Source organism: Aquarana catesbeiana, linkage group LG03 (assembly GCF_042186555.1).
Source record: "Aquarana catesbeiana isolate 2022-GZ linkage group LG03, ASM4218655v1, whole genome shotgun sequence".
Lineage (NCBI taxonomy): Eukaryota > Metazoa > Chordata > Amphibia > Anura > Ranidae > Aquarana > Aquarana catesbeiana.
In genome coordinates this window covers 666,949,472-666,976,458 of record NC_133326.1, presented here as the reverse complement: position 1 = coordinate 666,976,458, position 26,987 = coordinate 666,949,472, and the positions used below count along the sequence as shown (strand labels likewise).

Sequence of the window (26,987 nt, the reverse complement as noted above, 5' to 3'; positions counted from 1 at the left end):
GGCAGTTTCTCCCATTTTTTTGCAGGACCCCTCAAGCTCCATCAGGTTGGATGGGGAGCGTCGGTACACAGCCATTTTCCGATCTCTCCCAGGGCTGTCTTTAAGGCAGAGCAAAAAGGGCAGCTGCCCTGGGCCCGATCATTGTTGTGTGGCCCAAAGCAGTTGCCCCTTGAGCCTAAACTGCCTGAAAATAGTTGACAAGTGTATTTGGGATGTTCCAAGAAAATGTTAGCCGGGGGTCCAATCAATATTAAAGGCGGCCATGATCTCTCCAGAGATGTTCAATCGGGTTCAAGTCTGGGCTCTGGCTGGGCCACTCAAAGACATTAAAAGAGTTATCTCATAGCCACACTTTTGTTATCTTGGCTGTGTGCTTAGGGTCATTGTCCTGTTGGAAGATGAACTTTTGCCCCAGTCTAAGGTCCAGAGCACTCTGGAGCAGGTTTTCATCAAAGATGTCTCTGTAGATTGCTGTGTTAATTTTTCGCTCAATCTTGACTAGTCTCCCAGTTCCTGAGGCTGAAAAACATCCCGACAGCATGATGCTGCCACCACCATGCTTCACTGTAGGGATGGTATTGGTCAGGTGATGAGCGGTGTCTGGTTTCCTCCAGACATGATGCTTGCCATTCAGGCCAAAGAGTTCAATCGTTGTTTCATCAGACCAGAGAATTTTGTTTCTCATGGTCAAGAGTCCTTCAGGAGCCTTTTGGCAAACTCCAAGCGGGCTGTCATGTGTCAATGTTCATTACTAAGGGGCGGCTTCCGTCTGGCCACTCTACCATACAGGCCTGATTGGTGGAGTGCTGCAGAGATGGTTGTTCTTCTGGAAGGTTCTCCTCTCTCCACAGAGAAATGCTGGAGCTCTGTCAGAGTGACCATTGGGTTCTTGGTCACCTCCCTGACTAAGACCCTTCTTCCCCAATAGCTCAGTTTAGCAAGGTGACCCGCTCTAGGAAGAGTCCTGGTGGTTCCAAACTTCTTTAATTTACGGATGATGGAGGCCACTGTGCTCATTGGGGCCTTCAATGCTGCAGATATTTTTCTGTACCCTTCCCCAGATCTGTGTCTCCATACATTCATGTCTCGGAGGTCTACAGACAATTCCTTGGACTTCATGGCTTGGTTTGTGCTCTGACATGCACTGTTAACTGTGGGACCTTGTATAGAAAGGTGTGTACCTTCCCAAATCATGTCCAATCAACTGAATTTACCACATGTGGATTCCAATCAAGTTGTAGAAACATCTCAAAGATGATCAGTGGAAACAGGATGCGCCTGAGCTCAATTTTGAGTGTCATGGCAAAGGCTGTAAATACTTATGTACATGTGATTTTTTGTTTTTTATGTTTAATAAATTTGCAAAGATTTCAAACAAACTTCTTTCATGTTCTCATTACGGGGTATTGTTTGTAGAATTTTGAGGAAAATAATGAATTTATTCCATTTTGGAATAAGTCTGTAACATAACAAAATGTGGAAAACGCGAATCGCTGTGAATACTTTCCGGATGCACTGTATGTATTTTTACAGTGACGTTAGTTTTATTCAATTTTTCTAAGCTTTCTTTGTGTGGTCTTTTATTGGGGACTCCCTAGTTAATTTCTAGGAAATAAAAAAAAAAAAGGGTGCCACACCCCAGTGATCTTTGACCTCTTCCATGTTGTTTAGGTAGAGCTCAAAAGTGTGCCTACCCCTGGTTTAAAGTATAAAGGCAGGCGCATTTAACCATTTTTCGGCTGTTAGCAGGGGTTAAAAGTGCCCCGCTAGCGAGCGAAAAGGGCTGCAAAAACAACGGTAAAGCGCCACTAAAAATAGCTTTCCCGCCGACGCCCCAGTCTGAAAGTAGCCTAACGGTCAGCCTTTCAAGTCCTCATGGGACTTGTAGTTCCACAACAGCTGGAGGGCTGCCAGTTTGACACCTGTGGTAGCACTCCTATTAGGTTTTTATTTCTGTCTGTGACCCTCTCTATTAGCGAGTTTCACCCTCTCTATTTGTCCTGTGTATTATTATTACTGAAAGTAAAAGAAAGGGAAAATCTTCCAATGGGGACACTAGTTCTGGTGACCTGGGGGTCCCGAAAAGATTGTTAATTTGCAGGGATTTCCTCTCACTTCCTGTTTGGTTATAGGACAGGAAGTGAAGGGAAATCTCCCCAATGAGACACAGATGGCAAACATAAACTGTACAGGGGTTATAACCCTCCCTTACTCTTAAATGAAAAAGAAAAAAAAAAAGTTTTGCCTATAGTTCTACTTTAATTTGAATTGTATGACTAAGGGGCTGTCAAGCCCTGTATGTGATAGTAGATGTTTGGTGACAGGTCTATTGGACCCCTAATGCCTCCTCTGTATGTTTTCAAGCTTGGCTGCCACAGGACCAAGGAGAGTCCATGACACCCATGGAAATGGATTAGAACACTTGTCAGTTTTTATTGCAGTCTACAGTATATCCCCCATTAAAGCGGAGTTCCACCCAAAAAGGGAACTTCCTCTTTAAAGGGAAAGTGACCCCCTGACGTGCCACATTTGGCATGTCATTTTTTCGGTGGGGAGCGGATACCCTCTTTTTAGAGGGTTCCAGCTCCCACTTCCTCCCGGCGCCCCGTGCCACAGGAAGAGAGATCACCTCTCCCCCCTCCCTCTAGGCAATCATCCGGGACACGTCACAGGTCCCAGAAGATTGCCCGGCCAGTCACAGCGTGCTGCATGGCTCGCGCATGCGCAGTGCGTGCCCGGCTGTGGAGCCACAGCCCGGCGCCCACAGTGACAATGCTAGCGCCGCAGAGAGGAGGGGGAGACGAGCGAGGCTTCGTTCCCCCACATCGCTGGACCCTGGGACAGAGATGGCAAAAAAAAAAAACTGACAGGTGTCCTAACACTCTCTTAATCCAAAATGCACCTTGCAGTCACAAGTGGAATCGAGGCCTTCCTCTAGCCATGCCTGCTAAATTGAGTCAGCAATCCCATTAAAGTAGTACTAAAGTCTAAACATTTTTTTTTATTTTTTAACCCAATGTCTCCTCTGCGAAACATTTGATCTCCATCCTGTCTCTCTATGGGACCTGTATATTAACCCCTTCGTCTCCATGCTTCCACTGTATGTGAGCTGTACATTAAAAGAGAAGTATGTTTTTTTATTTTTTTTTTCCAGAATCATACTTGCCTAGGTGGATGCAGCATCGGTCCCCCGACGTCTCTAAGACTGAGAGCCGAGCGATCAAACACCACAAATTGCTCGTTTCTCACAGCTCTCCAACATTCAGTCCCCGGCTCTCTGCTCTGCGCCCCCCGTGCTCACTGGAGCGCTGAGCTGTGCAGGGGGGCGGGAGCAGCCGAGTCAGGCTCTCAGTGGCTCGCCGAGAGGCTGAGCCGGGTGCTGGTCCGGGAATCCAGGCGGATCTCGACTCAGTTGTCACGATCTTGCCTGAGCCTAGACCGACTCAGCCGAATTCAGACCGTTGTCTGCTGAAAACAGGTCACAGGAACTGCACTCCTGTGACCCACAGGAGAAGTACAGCCAGACGAGCTTTGGTTATAAGACCCCTTTCACACTGAGGCACTTTACAGGCGCTAAAGCGCTAAAAATAGCGCCTGCAAAGCGGGGTGCCCATTGAAATCAATGGGCAGCTCCACCGGACCGCGCAGCAGCACTTTTAACCCTTTTAAAACGACAGTAAAGCGCCGCTAAAAATAGCAGCGCTATACCCCTGACGTCCGGGCGCTGTGAGTGTGAATGTGCCCTAAGTCTGCTTTAAGCCGGGTCCACGCTTATGCAAATTGGATGCAAGTTTCTCTGCATCCAATTCACATGACAGGAGAGTGTGACCAGATTGAAAGCCGGTTCACACATTTTTGAGAAGAGAAGGAGAAGGGTCCTGTGTGTCTTTGGCTGTTTCTGGTCCAAATTCAGGCAAAAATTTGGACCCGATTCGCCCCTGAAACAGAGAACATGGATGCAGGGACACTATCAAGGGGGTACAGCTGACACAACTGTAAGGGGCCCCTGGGCCAGAAGAAGGCAGGACGGGTGAAGGGGAGCCATGTTGTGCACTATAGAAATGATCTTGCAGCTTCTGCTGCTCTGTGTCATTGAGCTCAGACATCGAGCTCTTTACTGTCACCTCTGGCTACTATGTGCATGTGCACCCCTCGTGTGAGCTGCCTGTACTGTGCTCCTCTGCGTCAGCAACATATCATCTTTGTGAAAACGAGCTGGGACTAGGTAGGAAGATTTCCTTTACAAGTAGGGGCTGTGAAGGAAAGGGAGGGGGGCTATTTGTGTAAAAGAAGGGGCCAGAGGCTTGTGTGTTTACAGATATGTGTATGTGTGGGGCTGACATTATATATATATATATATATATATATATATATATATATATATATATATATATATATATATATATATACACACACACACACACACACAGACACAGGTGGGGGGGCTGACATATATACAGGTGAGTGTGGAGGGGGTGGGGCTGACATATATACAGGTGTGAGGGCTGACATATATACAGGATTGCAGGGGGGGGGGGGACTGAGTGTGAGGTGGCCGATGTGTGGATTCGGTGGGATGACCTGTGGGCAAACCCTGGGGAATGTTAGTGGTCAGGCTCGGGGGGGCCCAGGCCTAAAGCTGTGCAAGGGGCCCAAACGTTTCTGATGGCTGCCCTGCATGGACACACCGGACCCCCTGCAGCGAGCCGCTCCGCTAATACTGTGAACCCAGCCTTAAAGTGATACGAAAGTCTCAGTTAGGTTCTCTTTAAAAACTACCTGCTCTGTGCAGTAGTTTTGCACGGGGCAGCCCAGCTCCTCCTCTTCTCGGGTCACTTGCCAGGGCTTCTGGCCCCTCCCCCTGCCAAGTGACCCCACAGCAAGCAGCTTGCTATGGGGGCACCCGAGTCGAGCCACTGCTCTGTGTGTCCATTCAGACATGGAGCTGCAGTTGGGCCTCGCCCCCTCTCTCTCCCCATTGGTCCACTGACTGATCGGCCGTCTCAGCCAATAAGGAGGGAGAGTCTCGGGCAGCCAAGACACTCCTGCAACATCGCTGGGGAAAGATGGGCTCAGGTAAGTACTAGGGGGGCTGCTGTACACAAGGTTTTTTTTATCTTAATGCATAGAATGCATTAGGATAAAAAAAAAAAAAAAAAAACACCTTCTGACTTTACAACCACTTTAACCTCATCTCCTCCTCCTCCTCCCTGTATGACCCATGATGCGCGGTTATCTAATGCACCATTACTAAGCTCCATTTTTTTGCCCCCCTTAATATCAGTATGCTTCTCCATGTCCAAAAGATTGTGGCAAAAGGTACGTCACTTCAGGGTGTGCACTTTCTGAAAGACGTCGTTTTGGGAGTGTTCATACCGTCCAGGGAAATTTTCGTTAAAAAAAAAAGTTTCCCTTTCTGTTAAAGTTTTTGTTTTCATTTTTTTTATAGTATAACATTAAACTCAGAGGTTCATAAATACCACCTTAAGAAAGCAGGTTCTGTCTCGGACAAATTAAATAAAAATGTATTTGAGTACAGTGTTGCATGATGGAGTAATTGTCAGTCAAACTATCACGACACTGAAAATTGGCCTGGTAGTAAAAGGATATTATTATAGGTGGGTACTCAAGTAATTTAATAATAAAATTTCCCCAGGGCTAGGTATGGGCCCCATAGACAATGGGATTCATCTTGTTTTATATTATTGCACAGCAGCCAAAGTGCAACAAATCGCAAAGGCATGACTAAGGACGAAGAATAGGGAGGCACAAGGTGACTGCAAATACTATTATTAAGCAACAGTGGTCCCCCAACCCCCAGGTACCAGTCCATGGCCTGTTAGGAACCAGGATACACAGCAGAAATTCACATGGGAATGGAGCGCGTCCGGTGAGCCTCATCGCTCCGGCAGCAGTGCATTCTCGGCTGCAGTAGGGGGCAGTGTGGTGCATGAGTCAGAGCATCAGACACATGTTTTTTTTTTTTTTGTACAAACCTTATCTGAAGTGTACAACACACACTTCATTCATGGCAATGTACAGCTGCACGATGCACTGCTGTACATTGGCATGTGATTTAACACTGTTGCACGATAAAATGCAGCAGTGTCTGCATTGTAGCACAGCCATAGGCTACGTTGCAGTGTGCATGGGACACACGGGAAACAATTGTTTCCCGTGTGTCCTTGCGGTGACAGCCCGCACACTGTATGAATTAACCCCCAGCAAAGTCCATAAAAAAAAAAAATTAAAACGGTCTTCCACTAAACCAGTCCCTCGTGCCAAAAATGTTGAGGACCGCTGTTAGGCAAGAACACCTCTACCCCATATGTCCATGATACTGGATCACTTTACTTTACCTGATATACACAATGCTGGATGCAAAAAAAAAAAATTTTTAAATCCGGGGAAGGTGCTCCTAGTAACCAACCATTTTTCATACTTTAGAAGAATTAAACAAGTAATATATTTGTTTCTAATTCCGAAACAGCACTACTTACAGTGGATATAAAAAATCTACACACCCCTGTTGAAATGTCAGGTTTCTGTGATGTAAAAAAATGAGACAAATGTAAATCATTTCAGAACCTTTTAGAAATCTTTTAGGGGGGGGGGGGGGGGGTAAAAATAGAAAAACTAAAATAATGTGGTTACATAAGTGTGCACACCCTTTTAAAACTGGGAATGTAGCTGTGTTCAGAATTAAGCAATCACATTTAAACTCATGTTAAATAGAAGTCAGTACACACCTGCCATCATTAAAGTGCCTCTGATTACCCCAAATAAAGTTCAGCTGTTCTAGTAGGTCTTTCCTGACATTTTCTTAGTTGAATCCCACAGCAAAAGCCATGGTCCGCAGAGAGCTTCCAAAGCATCAGAGGCATCTCATTGTTAAAAGGTATCAGTCAGGAGAAGAGTACAAAAGAATTTACAAGGCATTAGATACACCATGGAACACAGTGAAGACAATCATCATCAAGTGGAGAAAATATGGCACAGTGGTGACATTACCAAGAACTGGACGTCCCTCCGAAATGTATGAAAAGACAAGAAAACTGGTCAGGGAGGCTGCCAAGAGGCCTACAGTGAAAGGAGCTGCAGGAATATAGTTACATAGTCAGGTTGAAAAAGGACACAAGTCCATCCAGTTCAACCATAAAAAAAAAAAAAAAAATATTGTACAATCCAATATACCCAATTCTATACCCACAGTTGATCCAGAGGAATGCAAAAAACCCCAGCAGAGCATGCTCTAAATTGCTACAGCAGGGGAAAAAATTCCCTCCCGATCCCCCCAAGAGGCAATCGGATTTTCCCTGGATCAACTTTACCTATAAATGTCAGTACCCAGTTATATTCTGTACATTTAGGAAAGTATCCAGGCCTTTCTTAAAGCAATCTACTGAGCTGGCCAGAACCACATCTGACGGGAGTCTATTCCACATTTTCACAGCTCTTACTGTGAAGAAACCTTTCTCTATTTGGAGATGAAATCTCTTTTCCTCTAGAAGTAAAGAGTGTCCCCTTGTCCTTCCTGTGTTGACCGTAAAGTGAATAACTCAACACCAAGTTCACTATATGGACCCCTTATATATTTGAACATGTTGATCATATCCCCCTTATTCTCCTCTTCTCAAGAGTGAATTCAGTTCCTCTAATCTCTCCTCATAGCTGAGCTCCTCCATGCCTCTTATCAGTTTGGTTGCCCTTCTCTGCACTTTCTCCAGTTCCCCGATATCCTTTTTGAGAACTGGTGCCCAAAACTGAACTGCATATTCCAGATGAGGTCTTACTAATGATTTGTACAGAGGCAAAATTATATCTCGCTCTCTGGAGTCCATACCTCTCCTAATACAAGAAAGGACTTTGCTCGCTTTGGAAACCGCAGCTTGGCATTGCATGTTATTATTGAGCTTATGATCTACCAAAACCCCCAGATCCTTCTCCACTATGGATTCCCCCAGTCGTACTCCCCCTAGTATGTATGATGCATGCATATTCTTAGCCCCCAAGTGCATAACTTTACATTTATCAACATTAAATCTCATCTGCCACATAGTCGCCCAATTAGACAGTGAATGGAGGTCGGCTTGTAAATTGGAGACATCCTGTAAGGACGTTATTCCACTGCATAGCTTGGTGTCATCTGCAAAGACAGAAATGTTACTTTTGATCCCAGACCCAATATCATTTATAAATATATTAAAGAGTAAGGGTCCCAGCACTGAACCTCGGAGTACACCACTGATAACCTTAGACCATTCAGAGTATGAATCAATAACCACTACTCTCTCTGAATTCTGTCTTTTAGCCAGTTTTCTATCCATTTACAAACTGATATTTCCAGGCCTGTAGACTTTACCTTACACATGAGCCGCATGTAGGGAACCGTGTCGAACGCTTTTGCAAAATCCAAGTATACCACGTCCACAGCCACCCCTCTGTGCAAGGTTTTACTTACCTCTTCATAAAAAGAAACCAGGTTAGTCTGACAACTTCTGTCTTTCATGAACCCATGCTGTCTGTTGCTTAAAATGTTTTTTTTTCCCAGCAAGAACTTATCTATGTGGTCTTTTATTAAACTCTCCAATATCTTCCCGACTATAGAAGTTAAACTAACAGGTCTATAGTTACTTGGTAAAGACTTTGATCCCTTTTTAAATATAGGCACCATGTTCACTCTGCGCCAATCCAGTTTTACTATTCCCATCATTAATGAGTCCCTAAAAATTAGATACAATGGCTTTGAAATTACAGAGCTCAATTCTGTTAGGATCCATGGGTGGATGCCATCCAGTCCAGGTGCTTTATCCACCTTTATTCTGTCTAAATAATTCTGGACCATATCACTTTTGAGCCACGCTCTTTTGTATACACAGAGCTGAATAAAGTATTTAATAAAATTAGCCTTCTCTTTGTCCCCAGTCACCCACTCTAGATTATTTTGTAAAGGGCCTACATGCTCAGACCTGACCTTTTTACTATTAATATATTTGAAGAATTTTTTGGGGTTTGTCCTACTATCCTTTTGCAATCTGTCGTTCATTTTGAATTTTTGCATCCTTGATTTCCTTTTTACATATTCTGTTAAATTCTTTGTAGCATTTAAATGACACTAGTGTTCCTTCATTTTTATGTTTTTTAAAAGCTCTTTTCTTATTGTTTATAGCTTTTCTAACTTTGACCGTGAGCCACATAGGTTTTATTTTTAGCCTTTTAAACTTATTGCCCATGGGAATATACTTTGCAGTGAGGTCCCAAACAGTCTTTTTGAAGAATTCCCATTTCTGTTGTGTGTTTATCAATGCAAATATTACCTTCCAAACCCTGGAGAGCAGCCCTCATCCTTGGAAAATTTGCTGTCTTGAAGTTAAGTGTTTTTATGTTTCCCCTATGTAATTCTTGCTTACAGCTAACATCAAATAAAATCATGTTATGATCACTGCTACCCAGGTGTTCCTTTATCTGAACATTAGTAATAAGCTCTGCATGGTTTGAGATTACCAGGTCCAACAGAGCATCATTCCTAGTTGGGGCCTCAATGAACTGGACCATAAAATTGTCCTGTAATAGGTTTATACATTTTTGCCCTTTAACTGTCCCAGCAGTGCCATTACTCCAGTCAATTTCTGGGTAGTTAAAATCCCCCATTATTATCACCGTCCCAGCCCTTGCAGCCCTTTCCATCTGTGCAAGGAGCTGAGTCTCCACCTCCTCGTTAACATTGGGTGGTCTATAACAAACTCCAATGATTAACTTTGAACTACGCCCATCTATATGCAGTTCCACCCATAATGCTTCAGATCCATCACAGACTAATCACCCAACAATCAGGTCCTCTTTCACACTCGCTTTGAGATCACTTCTTACATAGAGACAGACCCCGCCACCTTTCCTTTTTACTCTGTCTCTCCGAAAGAGTGCATAGCCAGAAATATTAATCGCCCAGTCATGTGAGAATTAAAGCCAAGTTTCAGCAATACCGATTACATCATAGCTCTTCTCATGCACCAGAGCTTCCAACTCACCTATTTTGCTTGGCAGACTTCTGGCATTGGTGAACAAACACTTTAATGCATTATTACATTTTGCTCTGGTGTTTTTAGTAGTACAAATGGCACTATAGTTTCCAATGGCTGTTTGCAACATGGGAACATTCTTGTCACCTGCCATAACCCTCTCCCCATCTATCCCCATTCCACCCTCCATTAATGTGTGACTCCTAACTGACCTGTCTTCCCAATGTAATTCTAGTTCACCCTCCCCCTTCAATCCTAGTTTAAATACTCCTCCAGCCTTCCCATAAACCTCTCCCCCAGCACAGCAGACCCCCTTCCATTCAAGTGCAAACCATCTTTAGCATATAGGTTGCACCCCAATAAAAGTCAGCCCAGTGCTCTAGAAACCCAAATCCCTCCTCCCTACACCAGGTCTTTAGCCATGCATTCAGGTCTCTAATCACCCCCTGCCTTTCCTGTGTTGCGCATGGCACAGGCAATATTTCAGAGAATATCACCTTGGAGGTCCTTCCAACTCGCAGCCTAGTTCTTTAAATTGATTCTTAAATATTTGGCTGTGTGGTACATGTGATAACAATCTCCCGTATTCTTCATATGTCTGGGCTATGGGGTAGAGTGGCAAGATGGAAGCCTTTTTTTTACAGCAAGAAAAACATCCAAGTCTGGGCTAAATTTCACAAAAAACACATCTGAAGTCTCCCAAAAGTATGTGGGATAATGTGTTTTGGTCTGATGAAACCAAGGTTGAACTTTTTGGCCATAATTCCAAAATATGTTTGGCGCAAAAACAACACTGCACATCACCAAAAGAACACAATACCCACTGTGAAGCATGGTGGTGGCATCATGCTTTGGGGCTGTTTTTCTTCAGCTGGAACAGGGGCCTTAGTCAAGGTAGAGGGAATTATGAACAGTTCCACATACCAGTCACTATTGGCACAAAAACCTTCAGGCTTCTGCTAGAAAGCTGAACATGAAGAGGAACTTCATCTTTCAGCATGAGAACGACCCAAAGCATACATCCAAATCAACAAAGGAAAGTTTTGGAATGGCCCAGCCAGAGCCCAGACTTGAATCCCTTTGAAAATATGTGGGGTGATGTGAAGAGGGCTGTGCACAGGAGATGCCCTCACAATCTGACAGATTTGGAGTGTTTTTTCAAAGAAGAGTGGGCAAATATTGCCAAGTCAAGATGTGCCATGCTGATAGACTCATCCCCCAAAAAGACTGAGTGCTGTAATAAAATCAAAAGGTACTTCAACAAAGTATTAGTTTAAGGGTGTGCACACTTATGCAACCATATTATTTTGTTTTTTTTTTTTATTTTTACTTCCCTCCACCTAAAATATTTCAGTTAATTTTTTAATTGAGTTGTACAGTTTATAGGTCACATTAAAACGGTGGAAAAAGTTCTGAAATGATTTATCTTTATCTCATTTCTTTACATCACAGAAACCTGACATTTTAACACCGGTGTGTAGACTTTTTATATCCACTGTAGGTTTCTCTAATGACAAAAGCCCAGAATAAAAAGGAAGACGACTGTGCTACATAACATTTTTATTGTCAAAATATTAAACAAAAAATAAAAAACAACACAAAATCAGACCATCAACATGTAAAAAAAAAAAAAAAAATTAAAACGCAGAAGTGCGCACATTGCAGCCTGGCATTCCCTGTGAGTGCACAAACCGTAGTAAATTTCACATATGTAAAGGCGAGGTTTTGTGACTTGGATTGACAAGCAACACTGAACCCATCTTGGCACTGATAAGGTGGCTACGATTTTGCATTACAAGTTCAGCAACGACCTATGTGGGGCAAAGAAGGAGAAGACCATGTAGTAGGTCAAACTGTGTAAATTAATGACGCTAAATCATGGCCTGTATTCTGAATGAGAGCCTGCACAGATAATACAAAACAGGATCCTCTTTCTAATAAGTTTTGGGGAAATACTGGATGGGGGACCCTTTCTGTAGAGCGGTTGGTGAAGTGCTTCACCTCTACTCGAAAGCTCCTCCCACGTTCCCACTGGGATCTGTCATTGGTATATATGCTCTATAAGCGGTGGTAACATACCTGGTGGGGGGGGGGCATCTCTGTTATCACTAACATGTCAAATAAATAAACAACACACCTGGCCCTTCAATGTAGCACAACCCATAGATGTGAATACACTTATGATGTGGTGAACTGCATTAGGAGAAAGGAAAAAAAAAAGAAAAAGAAAAGAAGACAGGTGAGCATTGGTCCATAAATGTGCATTAAGGCTCGGTTCACACTCCTGCAACTTAGGATCCGACTTTGAGACCCAAAGTCACAGGACATGTGACATGCCATGTATCTCTATAAGAGCTGTTTTGACACCATGTATCTCTATGAGAGCCAATTGACACTACTGAAGTTGCGGCGACTTCAGAAAAGGTTCCTGCACTACTTTGACACGGCTTCAATGTCACAAGTGTAAAAGTCTTCTCAAAGTCACTTTAAAGTCGTATCAAAGTCAGACTCCAAAGTTGCACTAAAAAATCGCGCAGCTTTGGAGTCGGCTAGTGTGAACTGAGCCTTAGGGCCCATAGAAAATTGACAGCCTGTGCAACTCAAACTTGAACAAAGCGTGAAAACAAACTGCAGCCATTCGTCATCACTGGAGTCCCCGACAGGCCAGATTCAACCTAATCACCATTATTAAATCATAGAAACAGAAGACCTGTGATGCACACATCTTACTACATCAGTCTGCCCAGGACCAGGAGCGGGCTTTATATCTTGTAACATCCTAAGGTAGGCCCAGCCATTGAGAATAATGGCCATATGCAGAGGAGAGGATGGAAACAGGTCCGGCATGGTGCATAAGCAAAGCTGAGGATGGAAACTGGCCTGGAGCATGTGCAGAGCAGAGGATGGAAACTGGCCTGGCGCATGTGTAGAGCAGAGGATGGAAACTGGCCTGGCGCATGTGTAAAGCAGAGGATGGAAACTGGCCTGGCGCATGTGCAGAGCAGAGGATGGAAACTGGCCTGGCGCATGTGTGGAGCAGAGGGTGGAAACTGGTCTGGTGCACGTGCGGAGCAAAAGGTGGAAACTGGCCTGGTGCATGTGTGGAACAGAGGGTGGAAACTGGCCTGGTGCATGTGCAGAGCAGAGGGTGGAAACTGGTCTGGTGCATGTGTATAGCAGAGGGTGGAAACTGGCCTGGTGCCATATGCAGAGGATGAAAATATATCTTTGCCGTGGAGCTGCACATGTGATCAGTTATCACATCAGCCATTTGATGACTTGACAGTTTGGTTTAGAACACAACTGTGAGTGTTATCATTCATGGCATGCCTTGGATGTAACAATTGGGAAACTTAAAGTGGAATTAAATCCTGCTCTACTTTTCAGCCAAGGAAGCTGACAACTTAGCCTCTGTTTGATCTGTACTTTGCCATGGTGCTGCACATGTGATCAGTTATGAGACCATAATTGGATGGTTTGACAGTTTGGTTAAGAGCACAAGCAAATGCAAGTTAGCATTCCCAACATGCCGGCAATACAACGGTTTGTTGAAACCATTGGGATTGATGGGTTTAGTTCAGCTTAGGTCTGGGTTTACACTCGTGTGTTACGGGACACCGCATGTGATTCGCACCGCATCCCTGTGTACATCAGTGTGATCTGAGCCATACATTTTGTATGCCTCAAATCGTATCCACACCAAAATGGTGCAGGACCCTTTTTTCCCCCCACACCTGAATCGCATCGATGTTCACACCCATGCGAACCAATTCTGCCAATCACACTGTGTTTTGAAAGCCCTTTCGAGGTGTTGTTAATCTAACATCGACACCCACAGTAGACTGCATGGACGCTGTGCAATTGCAATGCGGTGCGGGAAACACACAGGATTCACTGCGTTTCCCACATCGCATCAGTGTGAACCAGGGCATAGGCTTTAAAATTAAAAAAAAAAAAAAAAGAGAGAAACTGATTGGTTGCTATACTTGGATGCTCTAGATGCAGCTGCTCCAGTTTTGATAAATTCCCCATTGGTGGGTCTCTTTCTGCTATCAGGTCTGCAAAGATTATACATTAAAGTGTTACTAAACCCAGGACCCTGCATTCACTATATCTGGTCTCCTGCAGTACACAGAACATGGAAATGCAATAAATATAAACTGCTAAACACCTTTTCACATGAGCAGTTATAGCAGTCTTGTAACTTCTATCAGTGTCTGGTTAAAGCTTGTAGGAGGAGTTTTTTATTCTCCCCCGATCCTCCGTCTGGACAGTGCCGATGTGGCCCTGTGCTGATCACATGCACCCCCCCAAGAAAATAAAAAACAAAAACTCTCTAGCAATGCACACCAAACTGAGCATGTGCAGCCCGTCCCCTGGCTCTGTAAATATCAGGTTACTTTCTTTTTTGGAGACAGTGGAAGAAGGGGAGGATCAGAGAAGACAGGATCAAACAACCTTTTTAAACAAGGTAGAGGATTAACCCCTTAGGTTCCACAGTGAGTATAACAAGCATCCTTCACTGCATATATAGACTGATTTTACTGTTGTGGGTTTAGTAACACTTTAAGTCTTACAAGCACAGCTCAGTGTACAATCCCAGCATGCCTTGGTGCCATAATAAATAACTGATATGTGTGGGAGTTACATTACCCCGAGCCAGGCAATCAAGGTGGGCAAAGACCCCAAACTCTGGAGGAGACTAAGCGAGGGAGTTGGAAATGGTAAGGGAGCTTGCCCATGGTACATCACTGGAGAAGAGGAAAGTACGGCAAACTTCAGTTCCGAGTTGCGGTCTGAATCTTTTGTTGACACATTTAGGAGTTTAAAAGCTGAATTCCTGTACAATTTTGTTTCAGTTTTGAACAGCGGGATGGGATAGAACCTCTGCCAGTTTTTTACGGTCATCTGCTGTCCTTATTGGGGAGATTTTCCTAACAATTCATGTCTTGCTTACAGATTTGAGAAGCGAATGGTGAAAATTAAGTTTTTCATTTATTGTTACTTTAAACCGTCACACTGAGAAAGACTTACAGTTCATAGTGAGGGTACACACCAATTATCAAAACTATTTTGGATGCAGCAACTGCAAACAACTGCAGTGCCAGCCCTCCTCAATTCCCACCTCTTCAGTAACATCTGGTACTAAATGGTTCAAGTGCTGCATATGGCGTCACATCCTGTGCAAGCACCTATGAAGTGAAGTGTAGTTCATTTTAATCTTTGTATTTCACTAACACAAAAATCTACATTTGGAGCCTAAAAGGCACAATAAAATGAACTTAAAAAGAGAAAAAAAAAATGAAGTCATGTTCCCAGCAGCCTAGTTAACTTAAAAAATATATATATTTATAGCAATTCCACCTACGAGAAAGAAAATAGTAATAATTTTACGTCAGGATACCAAGTCAATTAAATGCAACACAAAGATAAAAATAAAAAAAATAAAAAAAACAAAAAAACTGCTCAGCACTCAGGTTTGCCCATAAGCAAGTCACCGCTGGCATGGTCTTGTGGGTCAGTATCTGTGAAGATGGAGCGAGGCTGCGAGCTTCTAGTGTAATGCAAAGAGGTCCAAGGAGGCGCGGTGGTCCAAAGGCGGATAGCGCGTCGCAGGTCACGTGATGGTTCTTGGAACTTCGTCTTCATCAGGAGGGCAGTCAATAAAGTCCGCCAGCATGGAGTCGGCGTCACGGATTTCCTCCTCCTCCTAGGGGGACGACACAGAAGAACGGTAATAAGCAATTCCAGTCCAACAGATATATACACAACTCAAAAGATCCAGTGATCCAGACATGTTTATGGAAAGTGTAAAATCTGGGGTGGCTCTGCATAGAAACCAATCAGCTTTCAGGTTTTATTAATTAAATTATTATTAATTAATTTTATTAATTAATGCTTTCACACTGGGGCGAATTTTAAAAAATTCTACAGGTTGCATATTTTGCGCTACAGAGGAGGTCTAGGGCTAGAATTATTGCTCTCGCTCTACCGGTCGCGGCGATACGTCACATGTGTGGTTTGACCACCGTTTTCATATGCGGGCGCTACTCGCGTATGCGTTCGCTTCTGCGCGCGAGCTCGTCGGGACAGGGGGGTTTTAAAAATTTTTTTTTTTTTTTATTTTAATAATTTATTTTATACACACCGCTCCTTCACTGCTCCGAAGATGCTGCTAGCAGGACTTTTTTTACCGTCCTGCCAGCGCATCGCTCCAGTGTGCAAGCCCTCGGGGCTTGCACACTGGAATGAAAGCAGCGGCACTTTCGGGGCGGTTTGCAGGCGCTATTATTAGCGCAATAGCGCCTGCAAACCGCCCCAGTGTGCAAGGGCTCTTAGAAGAAAAACCATATATAATGTTTGGGGGTTCTAAGTAATTTTCTAGCAGAAAAACCTGTTTTAAACATGTAAACACCTAAAATCCAAAACGAGGCTGGTCTTAAAGTGGTTAAACTTCTTACACCTCTCCCCCGGAATTTTGAACACTCTTCCTTTGCAAACGGCTCCAGGTCGCTCTTATTGGAAGGGCACCTTTTCCCCAACAGCAATTTTAAGATCTCTCCACAGGTGTTCAATGGGATTTAGATCTGGACTCATTGCCGGCCACTTTAGAACTCTCCAGCGCTTTGTTGCCATCCATTTCTGGGTGCTTTTTGATGTATGTTTGGGATCACTGTCCTGCTGGAAGACCCAAGATCTCAGACGCAAACCCAGATTTCTGACACTGGGCTCTACAGTGCAACCCAAAATCCTTTGGTAATCCTCAGATTTCATGATGCCTTGCACACATTCAAGGCACCCAGTGCCAGAGGCAGCAAAACAACCCCAAAACATCATTGAACCTCCACCATATTTCACTGTAGGTACTGTGTTCTTTTCTTTGTAGGCCTCATTCCCTTTTCGGTAAACAGTAGAATGATGTGCTTTACCAAAAAGCTCTATCTTGGTCTCATCTGTCCACAAGACGTTTTCCCAGAAGGATTTTGGCTTACTCAAGTGCATTTTGGCAAACTGTAGTCTTGCTTTTTTATGTCTCTGTGTCAGCAGTGGGGTCCTCCTGGGTCTCCTGTCATAACATTCCATTTCATTAAAATGTGGATGGATAGTTTGCGCTGACACTGATGCTCCCTGAGCCCGCAGGACAGCTTGAATTTCTTTAGAACTTGTTTGGGGGGCTGCTTATCCACCATCCGGACTATCCTGCGTTGCAACCTTTCATCAATTTTTCTCTTCCATCCACGCCCAGAGAGATTAGCTACAGTGCCATGGGTTGCAAACTTCTTGATAATGTCGTGCACTGTGGACAAAGGCAAATCTAGATCTCTGGAGATGGACTTGTAACCTTGAGATTGTTGATATTTTTCCACAATTTTGGTTCTCAAGTCCTCAGACAGTTCCCTTCTCCTCTATCTGTTGTCCATGCTTAGTGTGGCACACACAGACACACAATGCAAAGACTAAGTGCCGGTTCACACAGGGGCGACTCGTCAGGCGACCTAGCCGCCTGACAAGTCGCCTCCCGTTCTGTACAATGGAACCGTTCTAATAGGAGCGACGCAAGTCGGTGAGGCGACCTGCAAGTTGTGCCGCCCCTGTGTGAACCGAGGCTTAGTGAACTTCTCTCCTCTTTATCTGCTTTCAGGTGTGATTTTTATATTGCCCACACCTGTTACTTGCCCCAGATGAACTTAAAAAGAGCATCACATGCTTGAAACAATCGTATTTATCCACTATTTTGAAAGGGTGCCAAGAATTTTGACCAGCCCATTTTTGGAATTTTGTGTGACATTATGTCCAATTTGCTTTTTTTCATCCCTTTTTTTGTTTTGTTCCAATACACACAAAGGGAATAAACATGTGTATAGCAAAACATGTGTTACTGCAATACTTTTCTGTGAGAAATACTTGATTTTCTGGAAAAATTTCTGGGGTGCCAACAATTTCGGCCATGACTAACAGGCAAAAGGTGCCTGCCTTGTGCTTTGGCAGATCTTAGGCCAAAGGCTGCATATAGAGGGCCACAATGTGTCTTATAATCAAGACTGAAGTGTACCTAAGCTATGCCCATTCTATGTATGTTTGCACAATGTTAACACAGGAACTACAGTATCTAAAAAAAATGAGTACACCCCTCGCATTTTTGAGAACATTTAATTATATCTTTTCATGTGACAACACTGAAGAAATGACACTTTGCTACAATGTAAAGTAGTGAGTGTACAGCTTGTATAACAGTGTAAATGTTCTGTCCCCTCAAAATAACTCAACACACAGCCATTAGCCACGTAAGGACCAGCCTTGTTTTGGATTTTAGCTGTTTACATGTTTAAAACAGTTTTTTTGCTAGAAAATTACTTAGAACCCCCAAACATTATATATGTTTTTTTTTTTTTCTAACACCCTAGAGAATAAAATGGCGGTCGTTTTTTTTGAACCGTATTTGCGCAGCGGTCTTATAAGTGCACTTTTTTTGGGAAAAAAATCACTTTTTTGAAAAAAAAAAAAAAAGAGACAACAGTAAAGTTAGCCCAATTTTTTTTTATATTGTGAAATATAATGTTACGCCAAGTAAATTGATACCAAACATGTCACAATTGCGCCCGCTCGTGGAATGGCGTCAAACTTTTACCCTCAAAAATCTCCATAGGCGACGTTTAAAAAATTCTACAGGTTGCATGTTATGACTTACAGAGGAGGTCTAGGGCTAGAATTATTGCTCTCGCTCTACCGGTCGCAGCGATACCTCACATGTGTGGTTTGACCACCGTTTTCATATGCGGGCGCTACTAGCGTATGCGTTCGCTTCTGCGCGCAAGCTTTTCGGGACGGGGGGGGGGGGGGTTTAAAAATTCTTTTTTTAATTTTTATTATTTATTTTACGTTATTTCTTTTTACGCCGTAAAAAAAAAAAAAAAAAATTGTGTCACTTTTATTCCTATTACAAGGAATGTAAACATCCCTTGTAATAGAAAAAAGCATGACAGGACCTCTTAAATATGAGATCTGGGGTCAAAAAGACCTCAGATCTCATATTTACACTAAAATGCAATAAAAAAAAAAAAAGAGACATTGAAAAAAATATGCCTTTAAGAGGCGTGAGCGGAAGTGACATTTTGACGTTGCTTCCGCCCAGCAGTATCATGGAGACGAGTGGGTGCCATCTTAGCCTCACTCGTCTCCAGGCACAGGATGGAGATGGACGCGATCGCCTCCACCGCTACCGACGGCTCTGGTAAGCGGCGGAGGGCACCGGATCGAGGCGGGAGGGCCCTCTCCCGCCACCGATAAAAGTGATCTCGTGGCGAATCCGCCGCAGGGACCACTTTTATCAGAAAGCCGGCCGCCGCACGAAAACGGGGATACCGGGGTTATAGCAGCTAGCTGCTGCCATTACAACGGTATCCCCCTTCAAAGTTTGGACGTACATCGTCGTGCGGCGGTCCGGAAGTGGTTAATGTCTAAACCGCTGGCAACAAAAGTGAGTACACCCCAAGTGAAAGTTTCCAAATTAGCCATTTTCCCTCCCCGGTGTCATGTGACTCGTTAGTGTTACAAGGTCTCAGGTGTGAATGGGGAGCAGGTGTGTTAAATTTGGTGTTATCGCTCTCACTCTCTCATACTGGTTACTGGAAGTTCAACATGGCACCTCATACAAGCTGTTATACAAGCTGTACACGCACTACTTTACATTGTAGCAAAGTTTTGTTTCGTCAGTGTTGTCACATGAAAAGATATAATAAAACATTTACAGAAATGTGAGGGGTGTACTCACTTTTGGAGAAATGTTGTAAATGAAGATCGGTCCACCAACTACCACACGGGTAGATCCTAGGCCTTCTACATACTGGTTTTAGTATATGAAAAAGCGCAATGTGTGCAGCAAAATTTTGAAAAATGCTGCATTTCCAAATCTTTCAGCAAGCTTCAAGAAACCATGCTCAAGCCTATAAAGCAACCATTGTGGGGATGTCAAACATATGTTAAATTGGCTCTGAGGAAAAGGGCAAGTCACACAAAACTAGCCTTCCAGATTTGTATAGGTGTGATCTATGCATTAAGATAAAAAAAACCTTCTGTGTGTAGCAGCCCCCCCCCCAGCCCCTCTAATACTTACCTGAGCCCCATCTCTATCCAGCGATGTCCACGAGTCCCTCGGCCATCCGCTGCTGTCAAAGTCAGTTAGCCAATCAGGAGAGAGAGGGGCGGGGCGAACAGCAGCTCTGTGTCTGAATGAACACACGGAGCTGCAGTTTGGCTGCCCCCATAGCAAGCTGCTTGCTGGGGGGGGGGCACTCAACAAAAGGGAGGGGCCAGGAGCAGCGAAGAGAGACCCGCGAAGAGGAGGATCTGGGCTGCTCTGTGCAAAACCATTACACAGAGCAGGTAAGCATAACATTTTTAATTTCTTTTAAAATAACAAACGAGACTTTACAATCACTTTAAGATTGGAACAAGGAACTAAGAGCCTATAGCATCTGAATATCGTGTTCAAGCGCAGGTGGTTTTTTTCTCTGCTTTAAATTTGTTAAGGGAGTGCTGGCTTTGAACAAATAGTGATGAAGCCTGCAAGCAGCATGTTTAAATTGACAGTCAGTATTCCTACTGAGATTTGTGTTCACCTCTGCAAACTAGAGCTGCACAAAACTGGTTGAAGGTGGCTAGAAGCTTTGCAGATGCTTTCTACACACGCTTGACTTACCCATGCTGTAGTTGTGTGTACAAGGACCTTACCCCAAGTGCCAGCTCTCTTCTGTAAATGACTAAGGCCGGCCATAGATGATTCAATGTAATTTCCTTTCACTACGGAAGGAAAGAAAATGGCTTGATACCCCCATCAACACTCTATGCAGCACTATTGTGTTCCGCTGGGAGGGAGCCTTCCCGGCTGTCAGATCACAATGAGTACAGCTAGCGGCTACAGCCGCCGGAAGAAAATCGCATGTAAAAAAACAGACAGGCTGGTTGTACTGGAGTCAATCGATGGATCAACTTGGGTACAATCAGCCTCCCTATAGATGGATTGAATATCGGCCAGTGCCTGCTGAACCAGCCAAGATTCGATCTATCTATGGTTGGCTTAAGCAACCCCACTAATCCATCAGATTAGAAAGCGGGCACTTCCAAACCAAGCTTGTTTTCACTGGATGTATGGCGACTCAGTATAAAGACATTACTAGAAAATGACATTGTGACATTTTTAAAGAACATATAAGAACCAAAGTAAGTTTTCATGCATATGCACCCAAAGGTGATCTTTAATAGTCACTTCACTCACCTTTATATCCTCTCCCATCTCCTCCTCTTCTTCCACAATCACCTCTGCCTTCTTCTCCTCGTGCAGTTCTTTCACAGGTTCATCTTCCAGCTCTTCAATAATAGGTGGCTCAGAGTCAGGCACGTCATCCTCATCATCGTCAACATCGTCAACATCATCAACAACATCATCATCCTCATCCTCCTCCTCCTCTGGATCCACAGTTTCCTCCACTTGAGGAGGTTCGGGATTTGTATGTGGTGGGGGTGGTGGAGTTAATACAGGAGGTGGATGGGGGCTAGATGTCACTTCTGCTTCTGAGTCCCTGTTCTGAAGCTCATCTTCTGGGTTCTCTCGGTCTTCACTCTCTACCACCATCAGGAGGTCTGTGTCTCCACCATCATCTTCCTGTACAGGGGACAAACGGGGTGGGCCCTCTTCCAGCTCTGGTTCTTGCTGGGTTACTGGTTTAGTGTCCTCCAATACAGGCTCTACATCAGGTACAGATTCTGGGACATCTTCCACGTCATGTACAGCCTCTACATCTTGGACCGCTTCTACATCTTGAATATGTTCTACATCTTGTATGGCTTCTACGTCCTGTATAGATTCCACTGCTGTACCAAGCTGCATCTCTTCATGCATTAAGCTCTCTTCATCTTCTATTTCTTCCTCTTCCTCATCTTCTCCTTCCAGATCCTCCTCTTCATCTTCCTCTTCTGACATACCTTCCTCATCTTCAAAGTCTTCTTCTTCCTCCTCCTCCTCATCGTCTAGACCTTCCAGATCTTCATCCTCCTCCTCCTCTTCATAATATTCATCTTCATCCTCATCAAACATCTCTTCATCATCTTCCTCTTCTTCATCGTCAGTGCTGTTGATGTTGATGACCATGTCGCCCTCTGACTGGGAAGGGGGGGGAGGAGGAGGAGGAAGGGGAGGTGCAGGTGCTTCGGTGGCGACTGGCATCTGTGGAGCAGCAGGAACTGAGCATGCAAGAGGTGGTGGTGGTGCTTGTTGCGGAAGTGCCGCTGCGCTAGGTGACGGAGCATTATGAATGGCGGGAACCTCTGCCATCTCCTCAGCAGGGGGCTTGACTGAAGGTGGGGAAGGTTCAGATTTTAGTGCTGGTTTTTGGAGGAAGCCTTTAGGTACTATTACAACGCTGTCGTCCGAATCACTCTCTAAGGAAATCTCCACATCGGAAGCTTCTTCTTTCTCATAGTGGACAAAGACTGGACGTGGGGTTTTTCCCAAAGTCTCTGGAGGGGACTGCACTGCTGGGGCAGCTGGGGGCTCTATGGGCTGTGGAGGAACTGGGGTTCTGACAGGAAGGTGGTTTGCTGGTGATGGGGCTGGGAATGTAAGTGGACGAGCTGGAACAGGAAGTCGCTGGGTGGGTATCTCAGACTGTAGAGGTGGACGAGGCCCGTGCTGTGGAAGGGGTCTCTGAAGGGTGGGCACACGCGGGTGAATGATGACTCGGCAAATAGCAAGGGCTTCTGCACAGAACATGGATACCTGCAACAATATAGAAACCTCAAATTAGAATATATGCATATACATATATCAAGCACATTTTTGCACTGAAAGTATATGAATGAGATCCTCAATGTTTAGCCCTTTCTCTGCCAGAGCTGTTTTTGCTTTTTTTTTTTTTTTTTTTTTTTTTTTTGCACATATATTATTTAAGAAATCATTTTAGCCCTGAAGACTGCAAAAAACCCCCACAACATTATATACTTTCTGAAAGCAGACACCCAAGAAAATAAAATAGCAGTAGTTCCAATTTTTTTTATGTCAGACGATATCACAAAATTTCAGTAAAAAATGCACTAAAGTTAATTTTAGGGCACACATACGTAATAAATGACCCAATTGTTTTGTAAAATATAAAAGATGAGGTTGCACCAAGTAAATAGTCACCCAACATGTTAAACCTTAAAATTTGCGTGCACCTGTGAAATGGTGAGAAGCTTCAGTACCCTATATTTTCCATAGGCAACACTTTACGGAGGTGGTCTGCTGTTAGAATTATTGCGCTTACTCCGTTGTGCGCGGTGATATGTAACGTGTAATCACAATCAATGTTTTTGTAGGTGCACCAAACACATGCACTTACGTTTGTATGTGTGTATATGTGGTGTGGGGGCCTCCAAAAAAATTTTTGGGGGGATTTTTATGTGATTGGGTGTAACTTTTTTTTTACTTTTAACATTTTTTTTTACCTTTACTTAAAGCGGGAGTAAACTCCTATCTCTGACTTTTACCTATAGGTAAGCCTATAAGATGACTTACCTAAAAAGGCACTGTAAATATCGCCTAAATGTGCGCCGTTTAGGAGATATTTACTGTAAATGCAGCCGATGATATCACTGGTGCATGCGCGCTGAAGGAACGGCCACCTGGGCAGGATTAATATCATTGCGGCTCCGACCAGTCACACAGCCGGAGTCCGAGAACCCGGAAGACCACGTGAAGATGGCTGCACCTGCAGTGGTGACAGCGTGGCACCGGTAGGCTTCGTTTTCAGGTAAATTTAACCACTTGCCCACCAGCCACAGTATATATACTGCGGCAGATCTGCTTCCTGCGCAAACAGACGTACCCATATGTCAGTCCGTGCATGTTAAAACGGGCTTGGGCGCCAGCGGGTCCCACGGACTTGATGTCTGCCGGCCACCCGCGATCACGGCGAGGAGAAGCAGAATAGGGATCTGCCTATGTAAACAAGGCGGATCCCTGTTCTGTCAGGGGACAACTCTGAGATCTGCTGTTCCTAGTGATCAGGAACAGAGATCTCTTTGTTGTCCCAGGCAGCCCAGCCCCCGCAAAGTTGGAACACACCCAGGAAACACAGTTAACCCCTTCCCTGCTGGTGTCATTCACTGGGGGGTGTGTGTAAGCCCAAATGCAGGAGTCCATTTGTCAGATTTACACACAATGTAGAAAAAGTGTGTAAACATTTGTGTAATGTGTGTAACCCCCCCAACCCTGTACAGCTTACAGACCTGCCAGCGAAAGGGTTAAGGGCAACTCCAACAAAACAGCCGATTTAGATCAGTCACATCCTCTGTCTCTGCATTAAATATATATATATATATATATATATACACATACACACACACACACACACACACACACATACACAGGTGCCAGCAGGTTTGGCACTCAAAGCAGGTATAGCATCTACCTTCAGCTGTTCAGTGAAATGGCCCTGGAAAGCACTGAGATCAAATCACACTCTGCAGAAAGACTAAGACCCACCCCCCCTTTCTCCTGGCAAAGAGACCTATCTGATCTTGCATACAGGCTGCCAAATGCATCCCAATTTACCAAAATGTTTAGTAACTAGAACACATTATTTTCTTTCCAGTACTGTCCTACCTGTACGCTGTCCTCTGTTATTCCGCCTCTAAAGATCCTGACAGCACAGTGCAGAGGGGCGGGCAGACGAGGGCTTGGAGTCAAGATCAGGGACAGAAGCAGCCGATAAAGTTGCTTGCGGCAGTCACTGCTGATGTATGGGCCAATCCACTGATCTGAGCCTTGCTGGAGACGTAGCAGTAAGGGGATGGCGAACTCTTGAAGGCGCTGGGGAGAGAAATGCATATATGATTATCTTGAACTGGCAATGGGACAAGCAAAAGAAACTTAACTGTGAACCTGTGCTTTGCCATGATAGGGATAGAATAGGTTTCAAATCTAAGTGGCAGAAATAATCCCTTAAGTCTGTATATTAAGGTAAAATGACAAAACTGTATTACCAAAAGTATTGGGACGCCTGCCTTTACACGCACATGAACCTTAATGGCATCTTAGTCCGTAGGGTTCAATATTGAGTTGGTCCACCCTTTGCAGCTATAACAGCTTCAACTCTTCTGGGAAGGCTGTCCACAAGGCTTAGGAGTGTGTCTATGGGAATGTTTGACCATTCTTCCAGAAGGGCATTTGTGAAGTCAGGCACTGATGTGGATGAGAAGGCCTGGCTCACAGTCTCCGCTCAAATTCATCCCAAAGGTGTTCTATCGGGTTGAGGTCAGGACTCTGTGCAGGCCATTCAAGTTCCTCCACCCCAAACTCGCTCATCCATGTCTTTATGGTCCTTGCTTTGTGTACTGGTGCGCAGTCATGTTGGTACAGGAAGGGGCCATCCCCAAACTGTTCCTACAAAGTTGGGAGCATGAAATTGTCCAAAATGTCTTGGTATGCTGACGCCTTAAGAGTTCCCTTCACTGGAACTAAGGCACCAAGCCCAACCCCAAAAACCAACCCCACACCATAACCCCCCCCCTCCACTAAACTTTACACTTGACACAATGCAGTCAGGCAAGTACCATTCATCTGGCAACCACCAAACCCAGACAGGTCCATCAGATTGCCAGGCAGAGAAGCGTGATTTGTCACTCCAGAGAACACGTCTCTATTGCTCTAGAGTTCAGTGGCAGAATGCTTTGCACCACTGCATCCGATGCTTTGCATTGCACTTGGTAATGTAATGCCGCGTACACATGAGCGGACTTTACGGCAGACTTTGCCCGGCTGACTTTTCGGCGGACTTTATGACGGACTTTCCGAATGAACGGACTTGCCTACACACAATCAACCAAAGTCCGACGAATTCATATGTGATGACGTACGACCGGACTAAAACAAGGAAGTTCATAGCCAGTAGCCAATAGCTGCCCTAGCGTGGCTTTTTGTCCGTCGAACTCAAGTTCGACGGATAGATTTAAAACATGTTTCAAATCTAAGTCCGTCCAACTTTTGAGAAAACAAAGTCCGCTGGAGCCCACACATGATCGAATTGTCCGACGAAATCCCGTCCGCCGGGCAAAGTCTGCCGTAAAGTCCGCTCGTGTGTACGCGGCATAAGGCTTGGATGCAGCTGCTCGGTCATGAAAACCCATTCCATGAAGCACTCTATGCACTGTTGTTGTGCTAATCTGAAGGCCACAAGAAATTTGAAGGTCTGTAGCAATTGACTCTGCAGACAGTTGGCGACTTCTACGCATTGTGCACTTCAGCACAATCATTTTAACCAGCCTACCATTTCGTGGCCGAGTTTGCTGTTGTTCCCAGTTACTTCCACTTTGGTATACCACTAAGAGTTTACCGTGGAATACTTAGTAGTAATGAAATTTTACAGATGGACTTATTGCACAGGTGGCAACCTATCACGGTGCCACGCTTGAATTCACTCAGATCCTGAGAGCGACCCATTCTTTCAAAAATGTTTGAAAAAGCCGTCTGCATGCCTAGGTACGCGATTTTATACACCTGTGGCCAGGTGTGGAGGGGATTGGAACACCTGAATCCAATGATTTGGAAGGGATGTCCCAGTACTTTCAGCAATATAGTGTATACCTGACAACAAAAGGCTGTTATTGTTGGTGTTTCTGTGCATGGGTACTGATTACTTGCATTTGAAGTATGCCAGCAGATTGCCATTTACCTGGTTTCTCCAAATGCAGAAAGTCTTAATGGAGATACGTTTACCTGGCAGGCAAAACAGGTCAAAAGCAGCCTTTTGTGTTTGAAAGCTTAAATTTAGGCTGCATTGTATTTATATGAAAAAGTCTGTGTGTTTTAAAGCAACATCCATGTACACAAGCCATAATCAACTATGTTGAAGGGCACAAGACCAAACATAATTCTGTTGGTGACCTATTATATTGCTTTTGGCGCCACTCATAAGTAGGGATAAAAGCATA

The 26,987-nt window shown here is 44.4% G+C and overlaps 1 protein-coding gene and 1 long non-coding RNA gene across 3 annotated transcripts in view; one reads left to right on the top strand and one right to left on the bottom strand.

Moving 5' to 3' along the window:
• The window catches only part of LOC141133451 (uncharacterized), a 47,194-nt gene that overhangs the window by 1,899 nt on the left and 18,308 nt on the right, over window positions 1–26,987 (top strand). The window lies entirely within an intron of this gene.
• PELP1 (proline, glutamate and leucine rich protein 1) overlaps window positions 11,563–26,987 on the bottom strand; it is a 63,181-nt gene continuing 47,756 nt past the window's right edge. The window contains exons 15-17 of the mRNA XM_073622833.1: window positions 24,661–24,867; window positions 21,295–22,794; window positions 11,563–15,729 (exon numbers count right to left, since the gene is read on the bottom strand). Of these exons, the coding sequence (XP_073478934.1) occupies window positions 15,637–15,729; window positions 21,295–22,794; window positions 24,661–24,867 (1,800 nt within the window). The 3' untranslated portion in view covers window positions 11,563–15,636. The remainder of the gene's footprint in view (window positions 15,730–21,294; window positions 22,795–24,660; window positions 24,868–26,987) is intronic.